Source organism: Sturnira hondurensis, unplaced genomic scaffold, assembly GCF_014824575.4.
Source record: "Sturnira hondurensis isolate 20B ecotype Veracruz unplaced genomic scaffold, ASM1482457v3 Scaffold0008761, whole genome shotgun sequence".
NCBI lineage: Eukaryota > Metazoa > Chordata > Mammalia > Chiroptera > Phyllostomidae > Sturnira > Sturnira hondurensis.
The window spans coordinates 1,434,843-1,457,191 of record NW_028081392.1 but is presented as its reverse complement, the minus strand read 5'-3'; the positions used below and the strand labels follow the sequence as shown (position 1 = coordinate 1,457,191).

The 22,349-nt window shown below is 53.9% G+C and overlaps 1 protein-coding gene across 1 annotated transcript in view; it reads right to left on the bottom strand.

The window, feature by feature from the left end:
• The window catches only part of CDH23 (cadherin related 23), a 427,421-nt gene that overhangs the window by 26,540 nt on the left and 378,532 nt on the right, over window positions 1–22,349 (bottom strand). Inside the window, exons 38-49 of the mRNA XM_037055825.1 lie at window positions 19,592–19,813; window positions 19,209–19,328; window positions 18,379–18,559; window positions 12,645–12,778; window positions 11,859–12,068; window positions 11,225–11,332; window positions 9,742–9,844; window positions 8,417–8,542; window positions 7,473–7,676; window positions 5,642–6,100; window positions 1,580–1,696; window positions 301–525 (exon numbers count right to left, since the gene is read on the bottom strand). Of these exons, the coding sequence (XP_036911720.1) occupies window positions 301–525; window positions 1,580–1,696; window positions 5,642–6,100; window positions 7,473–7,676; window positions 8,417–8,542; window positions 9,742–9,844; window positions 11,225–11,332; window positions 11,859–12,068; window positions 12,645–12,778; window positions 18,379–18,559; window positions 19,209–19,328; window positions 19,592–19,813 (2,209 nt within the window). The remainder of the gene's footprint in view (window positions 1–300; window positions 526–1,579; window positions 1,697–5,641; window positions 6,101–7,472; window positions 7,677–8,416; window positions 8,543–9,741; window positions 9,845–11,224; window positions 11,333–11,858; window positions 12,069–12,644; window positions 12,779–18,378; window positions 18,560–19,208; window positions 19,329–19,591; window positions 19,814–22,349) is intronic.

The window sequence follows — 22,349 nt, the reverse complement described above, 5'->3', positions numbered from 1 at the left end:
CTCCCCTTAGATACCTGGGGGCGAGTGTAGCATAAGCTTGCCTTGTGGTGTATTCCAGGTTTCCAGTAGACCTTGAAGTGGCCTTCCATCTCAACCTGGGACAAGGTACTCTGTCCTTTCCTCTAGTTTGGACATCTGGGAGTGACTGGACTGTTGGCCCTATTGGCTCTGGCCCAGCCCACTGAAGGGCCATGGTGGGGGGCTCAAGTGGAGGGTGAGAAGTGGGGGCCAAGGCCCCCTGGGGAGTTACACAGGCACATGCACGTCCGCCGACCCTCCTCTGGCAGATGCCCCACCTACCGGCGGAGGAGTCTTCTAGCTGAACATAGCCCGGGGGCATCAAGTCCAGCAGGCTGTAGGTGATCAGCCCGTTGAGGCCCTTGTCGGGGTCCACGGCTGCGACGGCGATGAGCGTGGTGCCGGGGGTGGCCCCTTCCAGGACCTTCTCTGTGTAGTAGGTGATCCCGAAGGGCTTGAACTGGGGCGTGTTGTCATTGACATCCAGGATGTTGACTGTCAGCTTGGCTGGGGTGAAGGCAGGGGGCGAGGGTGCTGTGAGGGCCACTAATGTGGCCTGGCCAGGCCTTCCTAGGTCTCAGCTATGCCTAGAAAGGGTGGCAGCATCTCACAGCCCCCTTGGGGTCCCTGAAGCTTGACCTGACCCTCGAGTGGTGGCAAGCGACCCTTTCCCTCAGGCTGACCTCTCATTCCCATAGGGAAATGAGCTGCAGTTCTGCTAGCAAGCTGAGTAACCTTGGCGGAGCCCCTGACTCTACTGTGCCTCAGTTTCCTAGAGAGAAACAGCTGTTTTCTTCAGTTGTCCAGAAAGACCCTTTCCATGATTCAGCCTTCTGTCTCCTATCTGAGTGATCTCTGGGTACAGGACATGTAAGAAGTGACCAAGTTAGCCCTTCCTTCCTGATGACTTGGTCCTCTAGGCTATAGAGATAAGCAGATGATATCTGCCCGGTCTATTTCCCCACCCCAGCAGCTGTCCTTGTCTCATGGCAGAGGCCACTTGAGGCTACCTGTCCCTACACCTCCCTCCCTACTCCCCACTTTTCCCACAAAAAAAATCCATGCCTCTAGCAGCTCCTCCCGGCTCACGCCTCAGCCTGCAGGCGAGATGGCCTGGGCTGGCCTGCGGAAGGCAGCATCCGTGCCCCTCTCTTTTCTGTCGCAGTGCCTGTGCACCCCAGTGTGGTGTCTGTGGCTTCAAATAACCTTTCCTTGTGCTTTCTTCCTCTGGGCTGACCTTGTGGCTTCCTATCAGATCTGAGGTTCGTATCTCACATCCCAGTCACTCCCTTGCTGCCAACTCTGACGATGGATTACGCCCCAAGTCTCTGTAACCCTCCTTTTCTCAGTTCTCACCCAGTTTCCACAGAGCCTCCTTCCCAGTCTGAGCCTTGGGGTTCAGGAACACACACAATTCTGGGTTCTGGATCCCCCACTCCTGAACTCTGCTTAGTAACTCAGACACAGCCACCCTGGGGCTAAGCCTGTGCCATTCCCAGCCTGCAACCCCACCCTGATCAGCTCTGAGTAACCAATGGAAGATGACTGTGGGGAGACTCACCATTTGGCACGCTGACAGAGCGCTCTGGTAGGTCACTGGCATTGTCAATCACCGAAAGAGTGACCTCATAGGTGGCAACAAGCTCCCGGTTCAGGGGGGACTTCACCATTACAGACCCTGAAGACCAGATCAGGTCAGGTTCACCCTGAGGGAACTCCCTAAAGTCTGGGCCTCCTAGGGGTGCTCCTGGCCAATCTGCCCAATTCCCACCAAGGACAATGGTCCTCAATGGACCTGGGACTTGCTGGTTTCATCTCTGGCTGAAACCAGCAAGTGGGGGGAGACCACAGCCACCTGCAAGTTGGGACACATCACTCATTGCTTACTAGACAGTGACCTTGGGCAAATTATGTCACCTCTCCACACCTCTGTGTCCTCATCTGTAAAATCAGGATAATTACAGTACCTACCACACAGGGCTATTTGGAGGATTATAACAATTAAGTGAGTGCAAAGGGCTTAGAACAGTGCTTGGCACATAGAGAATGCCACGTAATTGCTTATTTAAAAAAGTGCGTGTACTCCACACACTGTGAATATATGGAACACTACCCTTTAAAATGGTTAAGATAGTAAACTTTGTTATGTGTATTTCATCACTATTTAAAGAATGCTTGTATTCTATGGAGATCAAGTGTAAAGGAAGTTCAAGGCCAATAAAACCACTGAGTGGGTTCTCTGGAGGGGACAGCAATGGAACAGGCTCAACAGTCAGGGCTACTCCTTGGTTTCCATTAAGTTGAGGCTGACGGCGACTGACGGCAGGAAAGGAGCACGGGCGGCCCTATGTTAGGACTACCAGGAGCTTTTTCTCCTCTCCTACCTGCTGCCTCTCAGAGTCCCTGCCTGCTCCCAGCAGAGGATCCCTCCAGGGACTTAGGCTTGAACTAGGCAGATCTAGTTTGGCTGATCTCGGGGTTGCTCTATTAGGACCTCTGCTTCCTGCCTGTTGAAGGATCTGGTGGCTCCTCTTTCCATCTGCCTCATCCTAGGATGACCCCTCCTCTCTCCCTTTCCAGCCCCCTCTCAGGCATTGAGGTCTCTGGGGTTCCCTTTCCCCCATGGCAGATCCCCCTTCTTGGCTTCTGGCCTCCTCAGGTCCCCAGCCATGGGGAGGTCACTTACCCTGGGCCGCTGCCTCCTCCTCCTCCTCTTCCTACTCTCGCTCCCTGTCCCCGAGGCTGGGGAGCGAGGATGGGGAGAGGGTGGCTGCATTCAGTCTGCAAAGGCTGGGCCACGGCCTTGGCCTGGCCCCACAGGATGGGGAGGGTGGGGGGGGGTGCGGTGGGTATGGAGGAAGGCAATGGGGTGAAGCAGAGAAGAGATGAGGTGGGAAGTGACAGAGAAACAGCTCAAACCTGTGGGCCTGCCAGCCGTGAGGAAGAGAGAAGAGGGTTAACATCAGTTAGTTCAGGGTGCAGAGGGGATGGAGCAGAGCAGGGCACTGGGGACGAGGGGCTCAGTGCCGACCAGGGCAGGAAGTTTGGGAGGGAGGTTGTGAGGGGAAGAGGCAGAGGGGAAGGAAGCCAGGGGAGGAAGAGGGAGCCCATTTGGTAGGAGAGGGAGGAGGGAGGGTGAGCAAGAAAGGTGGGGAGAGCACAAGGAAGAGGGGGTAGAGAAGACACTGGAAAGAAAAATAGAGAGAAAAGAGTCAGAGGAAAGGAGAACAGAAAAAAGTGGCAGCGCATCAGTATTGTACACGGCAGGTGGGGCCGGGTGCGGAGCAGCTCTCCATGGTCCTGACTAGCCACTGCAGCGGCAGTTGTGCTAACCAGGGACATGGCTTAACCTTTCTGACTTCTAGTGCTCATAGTTTTTCTGACTTCTTCCCTTAGGCCTCAGATGCAGACTGAGTTAATTGCATTCTTGGGTTCATTGCACACTATGTCATTGGGACTCCTCTTGTTTTATGTATGTGTCTATTCCCTTTTATTCCAGTACTGCTTACCTCTTCCCTTCTCTAAGGCAATCACTGTAATGCATTGAAAACCGTGTATCGTTTTGTGTATATATCTTTATGTAAATGGGATTCTGATATACAAGGTCTGTCTAGAAAAAGTCCAGCCATTGTTTTTTTTAAAGATTTTATTTATTTATTTTTAGAGAGAAGGGAAGGGAGCAAGAAAGAGAAGAAGAGAAACATCAATGTGTGGTTGCCTCTCATGTGCCCCCTACTGGGGACCTGGCCCACAACCCAGGCATGTGCCCTGACTGGGAATCAAACTGGCGACCCTTTGGTTCACAGGCCATCACTCAATCCACTGAGCCACACCAGCCAGGGCCAGCCATTGTTAATATAATGAGAATGGTTTGTGTGACATCTATGTAACCTGGCAGCCAAGGAGAGAGGACTGGAATGTGCATGTGTGAACAATGATGACTTCACTGTACTAGTCAGTGGATGTGGTAGACACCTTTGAGTGAGCATGTGTATCGAGTGGTGTGTGTACATTTTGAATGAGTATTCAAAATGACTGAGCAAGTACAATAACAAATCTGCATCAAAATTAAGCTTGAATAGTCCTCTGTGTAAACTATTTGGATGCTCCAGAAGGCCACAGCTGTGGACAAATAGTGACTGGCAGCTTCATCACGACAATGGACCCATTCACATCTTAGGCAGTTTTTTTGTGAAACATCCGATCACCCAGGTGACTCAGCACCCCCACAGCCCAGATTTGGTGACCTGTGACTTCTGGCTTTTCCCAGAACTAAAATCACCTTTGAAAGGGAAGAGATTTCAGAATGTCGATGAGATTCAGGAAACTACAACAGGGCAGCTGATGGTGATTGGGAGAACTATGTGGGGTCCCAAGGTGCCTACTTTGAAGGGGACTGAGGCATCACTGTCCTATGTACAATGTTTCTTGTATCTTGTATCTTCTTCAATAAATGTCTCTATTTTTCATATTACATGGCTGGATACCTTCTGGACAGACCTTATATATATCCCATCCTATTTCTTACTCTTTTCAGTAAGTATTTGTTTTTAAGGTCCACCCACGTTGCTCTGTGTGAGTCTAATCTGTTGCTTCTAACTGATGCCTGGTACCCATGCCAAGCACCCAGTGTTGTGGTCTCCAATTTCTGAAGGGTGGTGCCCCGTTGGCCTCCAACTCCTACCACCAACACTGCTGCGAATAACCTCAGATGACTGACCTAGGAATTTCCTGGGAAATTCTACTCAGGAGCAGAATTGCTGGTCCTAAGGCATGAGTGTGCTTTGTGCGTTTCAGCTGCGGCCTAGTTGGTGGACTTGGTCTGAACGCCAACAGCAGCGAATGAGGGTTCCGATGTCCCCACATTCTCACCAACACACAATACTGTTCATCATCCTGATGTGTGCTGATCGCACTTGGAAAACTGATATCTCATTGCTGTTTCACTATGAATTTCTCAAAATAACAACAGTTTTTTAGCACTTGGTATAATAATTTTATACATGTTAGTTTTTCTGTCACTCCTCTGGGATTTCTAGGAAGTATATGTGGGAGGTCCCATGTTCTTTCCTTAACTTCCCAGAGGAGCAAAAAACTGCACTTTTGGGAAAATGATCAAAATTACAATAAACTGCATAAATCATAAAAGGTAGGCCACATTTCTCTTCATTTGGTGATTGTGTAAGGAAATCATTAAAATATATGTGTATATCTTACAGATGATTTACATGGCAAATACACATATTAAAGAAATGCATATTAAAACAAGGTACCATTTCCTTAAAAATTATAAACATAAAAACTTTATAATATTTAATGCTGGCAAGAATGTGGTGAGAGAGGCACTCTCATACTGAGAGACTGAGAGACTGAGAATCAGAAAGCGGGAGCTGGTCAGGGGAGAAGGAAGAAGAGAAAGAGAGGGAAGGAGCAAAGGGAGAGGTGGAAGGAAGGGAAGGATCTGTTGTCAATGAGAGAGAGAAGGGAGGAGACGGAGGGGCAGCCGAGGGAAAGGGAGGAGCAGAGGGGAGAGCACAGAGGGGGAGGGTCAGGAAGGAAGCAGAGCACAAAGAACCTGGGGCGGGAGTCGGGAGTCGGGGTGAGAGGGGAGCAGGCCCTGTACCTGTGTTGATATTCACAGCAAAGGCGTCCTCCTGGTCAGGCACCAGGCGGTCAGTGTCGTCCTTGGCCACAATGCTGATGATGTGGTACTCCAGCTTTGGGTTAAGGTCACGGTCGATGGCTGTGACATTGGCAATGACAGTGCCTGGCTCGGCTGACTCCAGCACGCTCACCGTCTGGATGGGGTTGAGGAACTCGGGGCGGCAGTCATTAATGTCATCTATAAGTATAGTGATGATGGCCGTGCCCGAGAGAGGGACAGTGCCGCGGTCAGTGGCCACCACTGTCAGCCTGTAGGATTCCTGCTCCTCCCTGTCAATGGTGACATTGCCAACTCGGATGACCCCCGTGACTGGGTGGATGAGGAAGCGGTCCTGAGCCCCAGCTTCTATTCGGTAGATAAGCTCTCCATTGAGGCCACTGTCCTCATCTGTGGCTGTGACCTGAAGGACTGAGAATCCTGGGGGTGGGGGAAACAGGGAGGAGTTGAGCCCAGGGGCCTCTTCTGAGAACATCACAGTAACACACACACTGCCTGGGAGTTCACAGGGCCTCTCTCACCACAGCCTCGCCGGCATATGTCTTACATACTCCTCACGTTTGCAATACTGTAGGAAGACGGTGTCTTATTTTACTTTACGGCCTTTGATTATCTGTGAGTTGAACCCTTTTTAATGATTTAATAATTATATCTTCTCTTCTGCAAATTGTATGCTTTTTCCTATGCACTTTTGTCAATTTGTACCAATTATATAATTATGATAACTTGTGACAAATATATTTTTTATTTTTTTGTTTGCTTTTCAGTATTGGTTATTATTTGATATAAAGAAGTTTAAATGTATATGCACCAACATTTAATATTTTCCTTTTTTTAAGTTCTCCTGTTTCTTGTATGCTTAGAACCTTCTCATTCTAAAGTCAGACAAATATTCACCTGAAGCTTCTTTCTCTCATTTATTTCATGTTTTCTACTTTTTAATATTTTTTAAGAATATCTTTGGCTTTCATTTTGGTGTCTTATATGGGATAAGAATCTATACTAAATATTTTTTAAAATATTTTATTTATTTATTTTTAGAGAGAGGGGAAGGGAGGGAGAAAGAGAGAGAGAAATATCAGTGTGTGGTTGCCTCTCAAGCACCCCCCACTGGGGACCTGACCCACAACCCAGGCATGTGCCCTGACTGGGAATTGAGCCGGCGACCCTTTGCTTCACAGGCCTGTGCTCAATCCATTGAGCTACACCAGCCAGGGCAAGAATCTATACTAAATATTAATAGATGTTCTGCATACCTAACAATTAGTTTTTGTTATGGGTTTCATTGTTTCCTTTATCACATCAATATTACAGTCTTTAATCTCCTGGCATCTGCTTCTGGGCTACTTTGTCTCAGACTCGTGTGCTCATATTACATGGTTTTAAATACTGTAATTCTGTAATATGTTTTAATACCTGGTAAGGCAGATCTGGCTTTCTTATATTTATTTTTTTAAATGTTCTCATTCTTTCAGAGCCAAATTTACTCCCATATCATATTTGATTTTGATGGGAATCACACTGATCCTATTTTGACTTTAAAACAGTGTTTTCATCCAGGTAAGTATCTTAATAATTTTGCTTTGCAGACAAGAGATTGTGGATCAGAGAAGGGACGTGAGGGGGCACCTGGGTCTCCTGACTCCGGTTCCAGTGCTCTCTGCACCCATCCTGCTGCCTGTCTTTCTCCCACTGAAGGTGAATTCTGTTCCAACTAGTGAGGCTCCAATCCCCACAGACCACCAACCAGCCCTGCCTGGGGACTGGGGCCTGTGCCCTGCACCCTGCTCACCTGGCGGGCAGTTCTCCAGCAGGTGGACAGTGAGGGCAGCGGGGCTGAAGATGGGCCAGTTGTCATTGTCATCCAGGATGGTGACAATCAGGTCAGCTGTGCCGTTGAGCAGCCCGATGTCCTCAGCCAGCAGCAGCAGCTCCAGGACGGGAGGTGAGAAGGCCTCCCGGTCAATGACAACACCTGACTTCACTGTCACCACGCCTGACACCCAGTGCCATCAGCCGGGGAGATGCAAAAGAAAAGGGGTGCAGGGGGGAAAGAGGGTGAGAGACAACCAGGAGGGTGCATTGAAAGACCCGGGCACAATGTGTGAAAGAGATGAAACGGGCAGAGGGAGCAACAAATGACTTCCTGCCCCAAAGGCTCAACAACCGATACTGAGCGAGGTCCCTGGTGCCAGTCTTCTGGGATCGTCCCATCCCCGGGCGCCCCCTGCAGTTCTGCAGAGTCCTGCCTGGGATGAGTGACCCAAGGTGGAAGACCGACCTGCTGTACCGAGCGAGGGGCTAGTGTATCTGTCCTTGGTGCCACCTGTCACCGAACTGACCTACTGGCTAGGACCAGACCGATGTGACATGGCCTCTGGGGGGCTTTGGGTCTGGTTTGAGGGCAGAGCTCTGGGTGCTCCTGGCTGACAAGGGGCCTGAGCCTCTGGCCTGGGCATGGGGAGATGGAGTGGGGGTTGGGGGCTCTCTGTCTAGGCTGAGAGTTTGTGCACTAGCAGGTCCCTCGTGTGGTCCCCCGAGCCTCCTCCTTGGTCTTCTCACCTGGCCCGCAGGTGGCCTAATACAGCTGCACGACTGGGGCTCTGAGGACTGGGGTCTCCATGAAGAGCCAGGCCCAGAACTGGGAGGGGAGGCCCTAATTTGAGCATCAGGCTCCCTCCCACCCCAGCTGGAAGACACAGAGCCCGGCCGGGAGTGCTGGGGGTGTGGCCTCACCTGTGCTGTTGTCGATGTCAAAGAGGCCACTCTGGGCACCCAGCAGCTGGTAGGTGACCACGGCGTAGATGTCCAGGTCCGCATCGATGGCCAGGATGGGCCCATTGAGCACCGTGAGGGGGGTCCCTGGGCCAGGGGAGAGGGGTCACTGCAAGGCCAACCGGGCCCCCCGCCCCCTCCCCCGCCCCTTTCCGGTGAGCCATGGCTGACAATGAATGAGAGGGAGGGAGGGAGGTGAGGTGGACAGGTGAGGAGACCCCGGCCGGGCTGCGGCAGCCTTGGCAGACTGACGCAGGTGCCTGGGGAGCGGCCTCAAAGCCCTGCTGGGGAGAAAACACAACATGGTGAGGAAGCCCCTCGGCCGCCAGGAGCACGCCTGCCTTCCCAGCAGCCTTTGAGGCTGGCCACTCCAGGGGAGGGTCTGGGGGCTCTCTGACATCCCTTCCCTGTGTGTGGGCCCTACCAAGGTATGCACACCCCTCCACATGGGGGCACACCACGCTTTGCACAGGTGTCTGACCATACATGACCAGAAATCCACATGTGTGCACAGGACTCTGCGTTCACGTGACTACGAGTACCCACATGGGAGCACTAGCAGGTCTGGGTATCCCCTCGTTGTGTGCCTCTCTGCCTCTGCCGGTGGACACATTTGCACACAGAGCGCGCTGTGTAGGCACCCACATGCCTGTGTGTCTGTGCACGTGTGAGAGCCCACACATACACCTTGACATGAACATGAACTGGCACCTGTGTGAGCATATACGCTGGGTAGAGGGACACCCAGCCAGAGACAGAGTTTCCCAGTTCATCTCTTTCCGACTTACGAGCTTAGGGACCTGGGGAGGCTGGAGGTGGAGTGAGGGGACCTCTTCGAGGGACAGTGAAAAAGAGGAGGGTAAGACTGGCCAATGCCTGTGTGCAGGGCAGGAGCTGTGCCGGTCCGTGCAGGGCCCTGACCCTGCCTGGGGTGGAGGGAAGCGGGGGTGGGCTTGCCCCTATCCTGGGTAGTCTTCACACTGAACTGCCCCTCTGGACGGGGCCGGGGGCTGCTTTTGGACCACTTTGAGGACCAATGACCACTTCCAACCAGACCTGTGGCCTGAGGCTTGGCACCTTGGGCCCACCAGCCCCTCAGAGCTGCCCCCTTCCTCCTGTCCACCCTCTTCTGCACCCGCTGGCTCTGTGTCCAGCTATGTGGTGAGGCTGCCTCCCCAGCCAGACCTCAGCTCGGCCCACTTCAGGCACAAGGTGGGTCCACAGGCACCTGGGACCCAGGTGGTATCTGGCAGCAGCAGGAATTCCCAGGTGGGCCCGGCACCTACCAGCAGGAGAGTTCTCCATCACCTCTGCCAGGTAGGTGCTCTCAGTGAAAAGGGGGTGGTTGTCATTCTCGTCCGCAAGAAAGATCAGCAGCAAGTCAAAATCCTACGGGAGGCATGATGGGAGGGCAGGCTGTAGACCATGTTCTAGCCAAGTGCTCCAATGGGAAAAAGGCTGAGAGGTGGGGGGTGGGGGGGCGATTCAGGGCCCAGAGGTAGGTGATTAAAAGCAGAGACCTGGGTTCAAGTCCCTGTTGTGCTAGCAGTTCACTGGGTGGCCTTAAGCAAATAATTTCCCTTCTCTGGGCCTTAGATTTCCACCTGGACAAACGGGGGTCTTAGTTCCTCAGCAGAGGTGTCGTGACATTCGCAGGAGGGTGGATGTGATGGTATTTAATCACGGTCCCTCTCATGGTAGGAACAGATCGCAGGCAGGAAGGTGAGTGTTGGTTTTCAAAGGTTTCAGGCCTGCCTGGTGGCCCATCAGAGTTCCCCCAAACTCTCACCCAGGGCTTCACTTCACACGTTTCAAAAGCCAGTGATAGTTCTGACCTCTCAGAACCTCCACTGCAGGGCCAAGGAACCAAGGCCTAGAGGTAATCGTTCAAAACTGCACGGCAGGGTAGCAGCACAGTGGGAACTGGCCCCCCAGCCACCTGATTCCCACACTCGGTGTTGCTGCTTCCCAGGGTGGCCCGGCCCCCCTAAAGCACAGGCAGAGGATGGGGAATGAGAGCAGGAGAGAAAAGGGGAGAGGAAGTGAGAGAAGGAGGGAGAGGAGAGAGGCCAGTGGCTTATGAGCACCTCTAGCCTGAAGTCTAGTTGGCCTATACAGATGGGGAGACTGAGGCCCAGAAAGGGTAGTGTCTTGGTTGTGCCATGCAACTAGTCAGAAGCAGAGCTGAAATAAGCCAGACCCAGTGACCCTTGGTCAGGGTCCTGCCCCAGGCCTCATGGGCCGGGGTGGGAGGGCTGAACCCTACCCCCCAAAGGGCCTATTTGCTTGCAAACCTCACCTCCTCTTAGTAAAGAGTAACAACTTCTTCGGCTTTTGATGGGAAAGCCACCCTTTCAGGGAAAATGCACCCCCTTCAGAGTCCTCGAGCTGTGTTTGTGAGTGCACGCAGGCTGTCTGCGTGCAAACCACCTGTGTCAGTGGTTCGAAGGGAGGAGGTGATAGCTGAGCTCACTGAGCGTGTGCCGTGTGCCAGGAACCGTGCCGAGGACTTGACAGGTATCAGCTCCTTCAAGTCCTCTCCTCAGCTTTGGATTATGTGTGGTCTTCAGTTTGCAGAAGAACAAGAAAATGGAGGCCGAGGGACACTGACTGGCCAAAGTCATACACCACTGACAGGCAGAGCGGGGACTTGAACCCATCACTTGCTCACGCCAGGGCCTTTGAATCTAGCCCCCTGGCCAGGCTGCCCATGTGTCTCTAGCCCCCAGCCCTGCTTCTCCCACCTCCGCCCCATGCCACCAGCCTCACCCTCCTGGCTATGCGTGGGTTCTCCGGGTTGTCCTTCACGGAAATGGTCAGCTTGTACTCTGGGATCCGCTCACGGTCCAGGGGCCGGTTCACGGTGACGATCCCTGACTGGGATGTGGAGGGCTGGTGAGCCGAGCGGGGCGGGACGCGGCTCCCCCCTGGGGCCTCTGGCCCACCGAAGCCCAGCTGCTCTACCTGCCGCTTCAGGAGTGGCTGAGAATTGATATGGTCTCTGTGGCCAAAATGGGCCAGCAAGGTCTTGCCTGGGCAAGGGTGACCCACCAATGCCTGGGTGTTGATGTCCCAAGGGGATGGGTCCTCTGAGGACCCCGTGGTGCCAGCAGTCAGTGACACTCCAAGATGACAAGTGAAGACATCTTGGGACAAGTGGTGCTGAGGCTCTAGCCCCATGTCTTCACGTGACAAGCCTTGGGGGTGTCAGGGACCCCAGAGATAGCTCAGCTGGGAATCTAAGATTCCACGCTTCCCCCAGAGATTGAGTCCCAGTGGAGAAGGAGGCTTGAGGAGGACATGGAAGCGGGAGACCAGACAGTGGCGTAGAAAAGCCTCTAGGGCAGGGCCCTCTCTTTTCGAAACCTCCCTGCGGAGCCCCCGGGGTCTGTTTTGGCCCTACCGTGGCATTGATGGAGAAGGCCCGCTCCCGGTTGCCTGCAGTGATGTTAAAGGTGAGGAGTGCATTGCACCCGCTGTCAGCATCGCTGGCCAGGATGTGGGCGACAAAGCTGGAGACGGGGCTGTTCTCGCTGATGGTGACGTTCATGGGGAGGTTCAGCAGCACAGGGTCATTGTCGTTGATGTCCAGCACCCGAATCCCCACCAGCATCTGGGGCATGTCAGGGGAGAAGGAGGAGGAAGAAGAGGTGAAGGGGAAGGGGAGGGGAAAGGGGGAGTGGGGAGGCAGAGACAGAAGGAAGGACACGTGGTGGTGGCGTGGTAGCCGGGGGTGGGGGTGGTGAGCGAGGCAAGGCAGGAGTGCAAGGGGTGGTGGTTGAAGGAGGAAGGCGCCATTGGTCACGGAGAGGATAAAGGAGGAGGAAGAAGAATATGGTCATGAACATGGGGAGAAGAGGGGAACAGAAAAGGCGGAGAGGCCGAGGCAGTGCAGAGGTGACCTGAAATGGCGGTGGCAGGGCCAGAGGCCCACTTGCAAGACAGTGTCCCCAGACAGCTGCCATGGGGGCACAATTCTAAGTGGCCATGGCTGCCAGGCTCCAGGTCTAGCCTCCGTGGGTGGGCCCCAAGATGCACCCATAAGTCCACGAGGGTCTCTGAGGGCCCAAACTGGCTGTGAGGGCCAGAACAGCCTGTGGCCTCTGTGGGCTCAGTGTCTACCAGAGTCTCTATGGAGAGCTCAGGGGGCAGTGACGTACGGCCAGCAGAATGGGGCTCCCAGACTCACCGTGGAACTGAGTGGGGGTATCCCCCTGTCACGAGCACAGATGGTCAGGTTATAGAAGGCAATGGTTTCCCGGTCCAGCTCCACGTCCTTCCGGACCCGCAGCACGCCTTCCACAGGAGAGATCAGAAACTCCCCTGGGTGCCACCCCGGGGAGGCCCGAGTTAGCTGGGACAGCCACAGTGGGGGAGAGCCTGGCCTCTCCCCGATTCCTCTAGCAAGCCTTACTTGCCGGGGCTGGGGGACACCTGGCCTGTGAGTCCTCCAAAGCCCCCAGCTTCAGGTCCTCATGGGACCTAGCCATGTCCGGGAAGTGCAGGAGGAAGGGGAACAGATAACTGCTGGGGAGAGGTGGGCTCGGGCCCACTCATGCCCCAGTGTGCCTGAGATGCCAGGCCAGTTTCCTTCCCTGGTCTTGGGCAGGCCAGGGACTGACCCTAGGTTAGAGGATCACACTGAAAAGTGGAATTCAGGAAAGTTGCAGCATACAAAATCAATATAAAAATCTGTCGCATTTCTATACACTAATGATGAACTATCAAAAAAGAAAAATTAAGAAAACAATCACATTTATAATTGCATAAGATAGAACAAAATACCTATAAATAAGTTTAACCAAGGAGGTGAAAGACCTCTACCTTGAAAACTATAAGACATTAATGAAAAAAACTGAAGGCACAGGCCCTGGCTGAGTAGCTCAGTTGGTTAGAGCATGGAACTAATACACCACAGTTGTGGGTTTGATCCCCAGTCTGGGCACACAAGAATTAACCAATGAATAATAAATAAGTGGAACAACGAATTGATGTTTCCTTCTCTCTCTCTCTCCATAAATCAATCAATAAAAATTATTTTAAAAAAAGAAATTGGCCCTGGCTGGTGTAGCTCAGTGGATTGAGCACGGGCCTGGTGAAGCAAAAGGTTGCTGGTTCGATTCCCAGTCAGGGCACAATGCCTGGGTTGCAGGCCATGTCCCCAGTAGGGGGCGCATGAGAGGCAACCACACCTTGATGTTTCTCTTCCACTCTTTTTCGTTCCCTTCCCCTCTCTCAAAAAATAAATAAATAAAATATTTTAAAAAAAGAAATTGAAGACAAAAATGAATGAAAGCTATTCCATGTTCATAGATGAGGCTGATTTATATTGTCAAAATGTCCCTACTACCCAATGCAATCTACAGGTTCAATGCAATCCCTATCAAAATTTCATTGGCATTTTTCACAGAAATAGAATAGGCAATTCTAAAATTTGTATGGAAAAACAAAAGACACCAAATAGCCAAAACAATCTTGAGAAACAATAACAAAGCTGGAGGTATCATGGCCCCTGATTCCAAACTATATTACAAAGCTGTAGTAATTAAAACAGTATGGTTTTGGCATAACAACAGACATAGATGAACAGAACAGAACAGAGAGCCCAGATATAAATGCACACATACATGGTCAATTAATTTATGACAAAGGAACAAGAATACACAGGAAGAAAGAACAGTGGTGGCACTGGGAACACAGGACAGCCACCTGCACCACAATCTTGCACCATATGCAAAAATTAACTCAAATTGGATTAAAGGCTTGAATGTAAGACCTGAAGCCATAAAACTCCTAGAAGAAAACATAGGCAGTAAGCTCCTTGACATTGGTCTTGGCAATGAATTTTTGCATTTGACACCAAAAGGTAACAAAAGCAAAAATAACCAAGTGGGACTGCATCAAACTAAAAGGCTTCTGCACAGCACAGGGAGCCAGTCGTCAGAATGCAAGGCCAATCTACCGAATGAGAGGAAATATTTGCAAATCATGTATCCGATAAAAGCCTTAACATCCAAAATAGATTAAGAACTTATACAACACAATAGCAAGAATAAAACAAAATAAGAATAAAAATAAATGGAAAATGAAACAGGAGTCCAGAGAAGGGAGATGACTTGTCTAAGCTCCCCTAGCAAGTTAACAACAGACCAGGATTCCAACTCAGGGTCCTGGGTCTCAGGCCACCATGTTCCATGGGATTGTGGTCTTTCCAGAAAACACCCCTCAGAGCTGAACAGGGTGGGAGTTGTGGGAGGGAGGGGTGAGAACAGGGAGAGGGTAGGGGAGAAGAGCAGCGGGGCAAGAAGCCATGGGAGCAAATGGGAGCCCAGCGGGATGGAGTGAGGGAGGTGAGGAAGTGTGAGGAAGAGGCCTGTATGTACACCCCAGGAACTAGGAGCAGGGAGAAAAGTACTTCCTTCGCTGTCCCTTTTGACACTTGGGGGAAAGGCCCAGAGTGGAGTGCTGACTGCTCAGGGAGACACGGCGACATGAGGACATGGCAGGGACAGAGGCCCAAGCTCTCCAACCGTTTCCTCTGCCTGCCCCTTCACACCCTACCTCCCCACTCCCTGCCCCTACCCCCGATTGCTCTGGTGTGGAAAACGGCCCCTTCCAGGCTCACCTGCAGCGGGATTTCCCACCCTCTCTTCCGCTCCCGGCAGCCCCACAGACGGCTTCAAGCAGGATTCCCTGAGCCTGAGGCTGCAAGGTCTCCAAAGAACTGAGGATTCCCTTTCTAGGGGTTTCCCAGTCCTGTCTCAGCCGCTGGGCTGGCCGTGAGCAAGCAGATGGCCTCCTGCTCTCCCTCCAAAGCCAGACACCCCCTTCAAAAGAAGGAAAGGAAGAGGTTCTGAAGGCTTGGAGAGCAGGCCTGAGGCTCTGAGGCCCAGGCGAGATGCCTAAGAAATTAGCTCAGTGGGGAAGTGAGTAGGCTAAAGGCCCCCACGAGGGCAGTATCCTCCTTAGCAGCTTGCCCTGGTCTGAACTCCCCACCACTCCACTCCTGCTGGAGAGAGGGGATTAAAAGCGGAGGCTTTCCACCTGGTCCTACAGGTCTGCACCCTGATTTCACTCCTCTGTGCTCTCGGCATGTCGCAGAGTCCTGCCTTCACACTGTCATCTAAAAAATGGGTTCATGAAGAGGTGCCGCTGTGGGGTTGTGCTGGTGCTGGCGAGGGCCTGCTGCACCCGTGAGAGCTGGATCCACAGCAGCTCCTGGCAGCTTCAGGGCCTGGGGCCTCCCAGGAGGACGAGGATGTACGAGAGGGGTCCAAGGCATGGGTCTGGCCAGAAGGGGTAGATGAGGAGGCTGGGGTTCGCAGGCTCTTGGCCTGTCTCCCAGCTGTTTTCCTCCTCACACCTTCATGGGGCTGGCATGAACCTCTCACCCCTGACGTCTCCCCACTGGCAGGAGCACCTCCAGGTGCAGGCTGCAATGGTGGGACCAGCTAAACAGCTCTGATCTGTAGCATCTGTCATTTTTTCAAGTTACCACCATGGTGTCACTGAACCCAGAGGTGGGAAGAGCTGTGGGGGTTGGATATCAAGCCCTTAGGAGCGGCCCCAGCACGCCGTTGAGTCAGCACGTAGCTGCTCTGACTTGGGGGCAGTGCTCAGTGATCCTCAGATTACCACTGGGCTCTGACCCGCCCGGCAGCCCAGGGAAAACCCCAGGCCTCTCTCATGCCTCCAGGGACCTGCCTCGAAGGCTCCTGGGACACCGCATGGGAACACAGCTTCCTAAAGCTGACCCCGATCACATGTGGATTTAACCTCAAGGGGTTTGCTCAGGACGCCAAGGCAGTCTGTAGTCTTCTGGGGCACAGGTGTGCCCTGCACCCCAAAGACGGGTGTGTAGAAGGCCTTATTGGGAGGGGGCTTGGCTTCCCACACAGCACCCACTTCTCAACCAGGCTTTGGCACCCTCCTAAACAGGAGCACGACCCCCAAGAAATGATAAAAGCTCAGTTATTTGTGAAAATAGCGGAAGAGAAAGACCCTTGCTCAGTCCTTGGCCTGAGAGGAGACTTTTGGGACACGAAAAGGTGGCATGTCAGAACAGACACATGCTTTGGACCGTGGGGGCTCCAGGTCTGGCTTCATAGAGTGATTTTGTTTCTTTGCCTCTTAATTGCAAATTGGCCCCAGGTTCTCAGTTCTGGCCCTGGACCTCCCCTGTTGACTCCCTCAGTGCTCTCCTCTCAGCTCGTGGCCTTGAATCTCTCTGTGCTGACAACTCCCAAGTCTCTCTCTCCAGCCCACACTGCTATCCTGAGCTGGCTTCTACCTCTAGTCCCTACATCGGCCTTACCTCGCCCTCCCCCCACACCTGCCCCTGCCTCAGTCTGCCCATCTGCTAATGGTGGTGCCCTCTCTCCAGCTGCTCAGGCCAAAACGTGGGTGCCATCCTTGGCTTTCTCTCACACCCCACATCCGATCAGTCAGCACCTCCTGTCGGCTCCACCTGTGAAGTATGCCAGAGCTGACCGCCTCTCACCATCTGTTCCCGGCTACGCCACCTCCAGGCCGAGGGGCTGCAACAGTCCCCACTGACCTCCCTGCTCCCATTCCTTAACCCCTTCAGTCTGTTCTGGGCACAAGAACTGGAGTGGCCCTGTTAAAATCCAAGTCAAACCGTGTCCTTCCTCTGCTCGACACCCTCCTACATGGTTTCCACATCACACACAGCCAAAGTCAAGCTCAAGCTCCGATAATGGCCCACCACATCTCTTACCCCATCTCCTCCTCCTGGACCCCTTGCTCGACTCTGTGCCAGCCACGGGGCCTTTTTGCTCACTGCCAGGCATGTTCCAACCTCTGGGCCTTGGCAGCTGCTGTTTCCTCAGCCTGGGATGCTCTTCCCCAGGTGTCCACGTGACTCACCCCTCACTTCCTTCAGGTCTTTGCTCACACGGCACCTTCTCAGACAGGTCTTTCTTGAGCACCCTAACTAATGCTGCAGCCTTCACCCCGGAAGTCCCTATGCCCCGACTTTACATTTCCCTACAGCACTTGGCACCCGCTGATTCACCAAGTCACCACGTAGTCAGCTATGCGTATCGCCTGTGTCCTCGAACTGGGAAACATGCTGTATAAGGGCAGGGACTTGCATCTGTTCTCTATGGTTCTGTATCTTCAGCGCCTGGGATATGATTGGTGTATGGCAGGTGCTCAGTAACTAGGAAATGATCAATGAAAAATCAGAGTATTTTACAAAGATTTAAATTTCCAAAATTTTCCATTTTAAGAAAGGGAAGACCTGGCACCCAGGCCTTACACTTGGGAAGACATGGCTCCGATGGGGAGCGGCTGAGCTGTGTCCGCTGCCGCTCCTGCGACTCCCTCTGGTCTCGCGCCTAGACCCCTTCTCCCACGTCTGCTCCCTGCATGAGCCCCGCGGGCCTCCGGGTTTGGGGTCCCTGCTCCACAGCCAGGAGTGTGAACTGCCCTGAGAAAACTCCGTCTGGCCATAAACCTGTTCCTCGGCTGAGGAGAACAGCGAGGCGCTGAGAAGGCCACGTGTTGGTGGCGGTGGGACGTGCAGAGAAGCCCCAGCACTGTGCGCGTGTGTTTAGGGCCCTGGAGGTTCGGGGTGAGGATGCCCGCCCTTCCTCCACCCTGGAGCCTCTTCTCCAGGTATGACACCGGGGCATTTCCTATTTGATTCTCAAAGGGGTCTGTGACCCTCCAAGGCTACCGGTCTCCGTTCTCAGGTTTCAGAATATTCTCACGGAATCTATGTGAGAAGACTATTTTCATCATTTGATGGATGGGGACAGTGAAGCCCAGGGAGGGCAAGATCACATGGCGGTGGGGCTCGCCACCTGGAGGCCTCCTGTCTCCTTCTGCCCCCGAGTGGGAGTAGGGGCCACGAGGCCCTCGGGTCGTGCTGCCCTCCGGCCCAGCGAGGCCCCACTCACCCAGAGGGTCTCCGTCCACGATGCTGTACTCCACCTGCCCATTGGGGCCCGAGTCCCGGTCATGGGCCAGGAAGGTCCACACTCTAGGCCCCGGCTGGCCCTCAGTGACCTCGAATGGCCCCTCATAGTCTCGGGGGAAGGTGGGCACGTTGTCGTTGATGTCATTCACGTTCACGAGCACCTGTGATGGGGGACAAGCTTAGCTGAGGCTGCACTCCGGCCAGTCCTGTGCTGGGCCCGGGTTCCAGCTGGACCTGATAATCCTGCTTCAGGGGACCGATGCAAGAACCACATGAGGGAATGGATTGGGGGTGGGCTTGATGAGTTATTGTTATTGTCGAAGCCTTTTTACAGGCATACTCATATTTTTACAATAGTGCTCCGAACTTCTGTGTATTGCTACACTTGGGCATTTTATTGTGCATGGTCTCACTTGCTCCTCCCACACCCTGCAACAGCTTTTATGAAGCCCCTTCCACAGAAGGAAAGGGAAGCGCAGGTTGGTGAAGTGACTTGCCCAGAGTCACTCAGCCAGGAAGTGAAAGGTCAGGGGTATGAACCCCTGCTGGTTTGCCCAGAGGCTGTGCTCTTCCCAGGAAGGGGAGAGGGGCAGGTGTCGCCATCTAGCCGACAGATGTAATCACACAGAGAGGTTCATTACCTTCCTCAAAGTCACACAGCAAGTTTGGGTGAGTTGCTGAGCCTAGGACAGGGCTCTGGGATTTAGGCGTTTGTCCTGGACAGTCTTTCCCTACCCCTCCTCCCCATTCGAGCTCTCTGGGCTCCATCCTCCCGCATCCCCAGGTTGGGGCTGCACCCCACCCACCCACCGTGGTGGTGGAGGTGAGGCGGTGGGACAAGATGGGGCACTGGTCTGTGGCTGTGACGATCAGGGTGTAGCGGCCATGGCAGATCTCGTAGTCCAGCTCCTTGGCAGCACTGATGACGCCCTGGGGGACACACAGAGCGAACGAGGGTGGGTCGATGGGCAGTGAGTCTGGGACACGGTGGGGACCAGCTCCTTCACGGGGCACCCTCTGACCACCCCAGCAGGTAGGCCCTGGCATCCTGTCCATGATGGGAGACCCTTGTTTTCATCCTCCTGTACTGGCTGCCCCCACAGTTTCCTCCCAGACTCCATTGTCGCTGTGTCCCCAACCCCCACGATGTCACTGAGCTCCCCTCCTCGTAAGCCCCGCCATCAGCCGCTGACCGTGTGTCTGTCTATATGAAAAGTGTTGATGATGTTGCCAGCAACGATGGCATAGGTGACCGTGCCGTTGGGCCCCTCATCCAGGTCGAATGCCTGGATGGTGACGAGGCTGGTGTTGATGGTGTCTGGGCCCTCGTCCAGTGAGATCTCGTAGTGAGGCTGCTGGAACACAGGTGCGTTGTCGTTCTCATCCACGATGGTCACGTAGACGTGAGTGGTGGCCTGTGGAGAAGAACGTGGTCAGGGTCCTTGGTCAGCTGGCTGGAGAGGTTGAGGCAGAGCCGGCTGGATATTCTTCCAGGCTGAACTCACTCAGCGTGGTCCAGCATGGCGAGGGAAAGGGAGGGGGATGTGCGGGAGGGAAGTCACAGGCTGACAGAGGTGGCAATCACAGAGGCTCCACCAAAAGCCACCTCGGTAACTGTGTAGGTCCAAGATGGCACCATGTCTGGCCCATGCCCATGGCAGACACTGCTAATCAATCATGGTACTGCCGAGGCCAGATGTGACCTCAGGATCCTTGTCAGCCCGGAGACCTAGTGATTGACACTGGCATATAAGATGAGCCCCAGTAACCAGCCTGAGACCATAGCTTTGCCTGGGTCAGGGCCTTACTGACCCTGGGCCTCCATTCATATAACAAAAAGCAACAATGTGATGATGTAGTCACCCCAATGCAGTATTTAAGCTTCACCTATTGTTCATGTAAAGGTAAGAAATACCTATTTTTCAGCATTTTAAAGGAGGACATTGGGTTTGGAGCAATTGCACAGGCAGAATCTGTTGAGCTGTGAAAAACGAAGCTCACAGAACATGCTTTAGTGCAAAAACAGTTTCTGCAACATGCTCTCTGGTGACTGGCCATTTGTGGCTGATGCTTGTCCTTGGACCACATGTAGTATTTAGATGATTGGAGCTCAGCGATCAGCACCGTGGAGACACGGCTGATGTGGCACTTCACAAGCGGAGTAGATACATGGAAGACGGAAGCCCATCTTGCCTCCATTCTCTGCTTCTCCACCCGGGAGGATGTCCCCCGGGGAACTGCCTCACCTGGGCTCCCTTGCCATCTGGCTTCTAGATGGATTTGGCCAATGGGAGGTCCTGGCAGAAGATGAGGTGGGGGAGGGGACAGAGGCAAGGTGTTCGGTGCCCACTCCGTCCTTTCGTCACTGCAGTACTGCCATGGCTGTTTCTCCTGCCGGGTGGCCCCTGTCACTGCTCTGGCTCTCCCCGGGCTCTAGTCACCTCACCTCGTCTTGTCCTTGTGGGATAGTGAGTGGTAGTGGCTTCCTGCGGTTGCCACTCTGAGGGCACTTCGCCAGCTCTCCGTAAGCAGGCCCTCCTTTAAACTACCTTCCGCCGAGCCCTGAGTGTGCCATCTCTTTACTGCCGGGACCCTGATGAACACACGCCCTTCTGTCAGCACGAGAGCACCACCTTGCAGGACAGGGGCCGGATGGGGGTGGTGGTGCCGATCTCTCCCCATTTTCCCAGACTCCGAGAAGTGGGCCTAACAACCTTGCAGGCTGCAAGGGCGGGCAGTGGGGGGTTCTCATGGAGCTGCCCCATGGGGTCTCTTCTGTCCGAGAGCAGGCCCTCTCAGCTGAGCCCTTCCTGCCCTGGCACTGAGGAAACAGTGCTTGCGGTTTCTGGACCGTGCCCACACCTTGGGCAATGCCTCTGTGTCCCCCGCCCCCTGCTGCAAGCCCAGGGGGCTCAGCTGCTGGGAAGTGTGGTGGGGGGAGGAGATGAAGGAGAGTGTCCCGGGCAGGCTCAGGTGCTCTAGCCTTCTGGGGAAGGGCTTGGGAGGCAGCTGCAACCCTCCCCCTAATCCCTGGCTATCCTCACCTACCCTCCAGACCCTGGGGCAGAAGGATTTTGCTTTCAAGTGTGGTTTGGGCAAGGCCAGCCCAGGAAAATATGGAGGGTTGGTGGGAGGCGGGTGTTCCAGGGTCTCACCCTTGAGGGACCCCACCTCTGCCAGCGCATGGCCGTGGTCGTGGAGAGGGCCCGGTCCCCACCTGATTTCACTGGGTTTTGTACCTTCTCTGAGTGAAAGAGCTCACACTCTGCCAGCAGGAAGGGCCCTGGGCTGCCTCCCAAAGTGGGATCGTAGATCAGGGTCATGATCAAGGACCTGGGTTATGTCTTCGCAGTTTCTGGGGCTCCCATCCCCAGGGGACTCCCTGGCTCCAGAGGCATTGGGCCTGCATGAGGTCATCCAGTAGTAGCAGGACACCCACCCTCCTTCTCTGTAGTCTTTCCTGCCCCGGGAGGGAAGGCTGAGAGCTCTCGGAGCCTCTGACTTGGATCAGGGCACCCCAATGCCTGGCCACCCCAGTCTCACTACCATGATTCCCGGCCCAGATGGACTCTGGTCGCCCTCTCTCCTTCAGCCTGGGGCTTGCCCATGAGCTCAAGATCCCTGATGGAACAGTAAAGCTCCTGGAAGCTTCAGCCAGGAGGAGGTAAAATGGATACAATGGCTGTGCCCTCCCTCTCCTCCAGTCCCTGGCCTAGTCACTGTCACCTCCACGTCTCCATTTAGGGACTCCCTTACTCATTCATCAATGTCCCCATTCAGACAAGAGTGCACAGAACACCTTCTCCACGCCCAGTTTTGTGCCAGGGACTCCCAAACACCAAGGAGAAGCCCTTGTCCCCAGAAGCTCGTGGTTTAGCTCAGAAGAGCAGATGAGCTCAGGTGACACCACCTGGTTGGCACCCAAGGTGTGGTGTGATGGCTAAAGGGGTG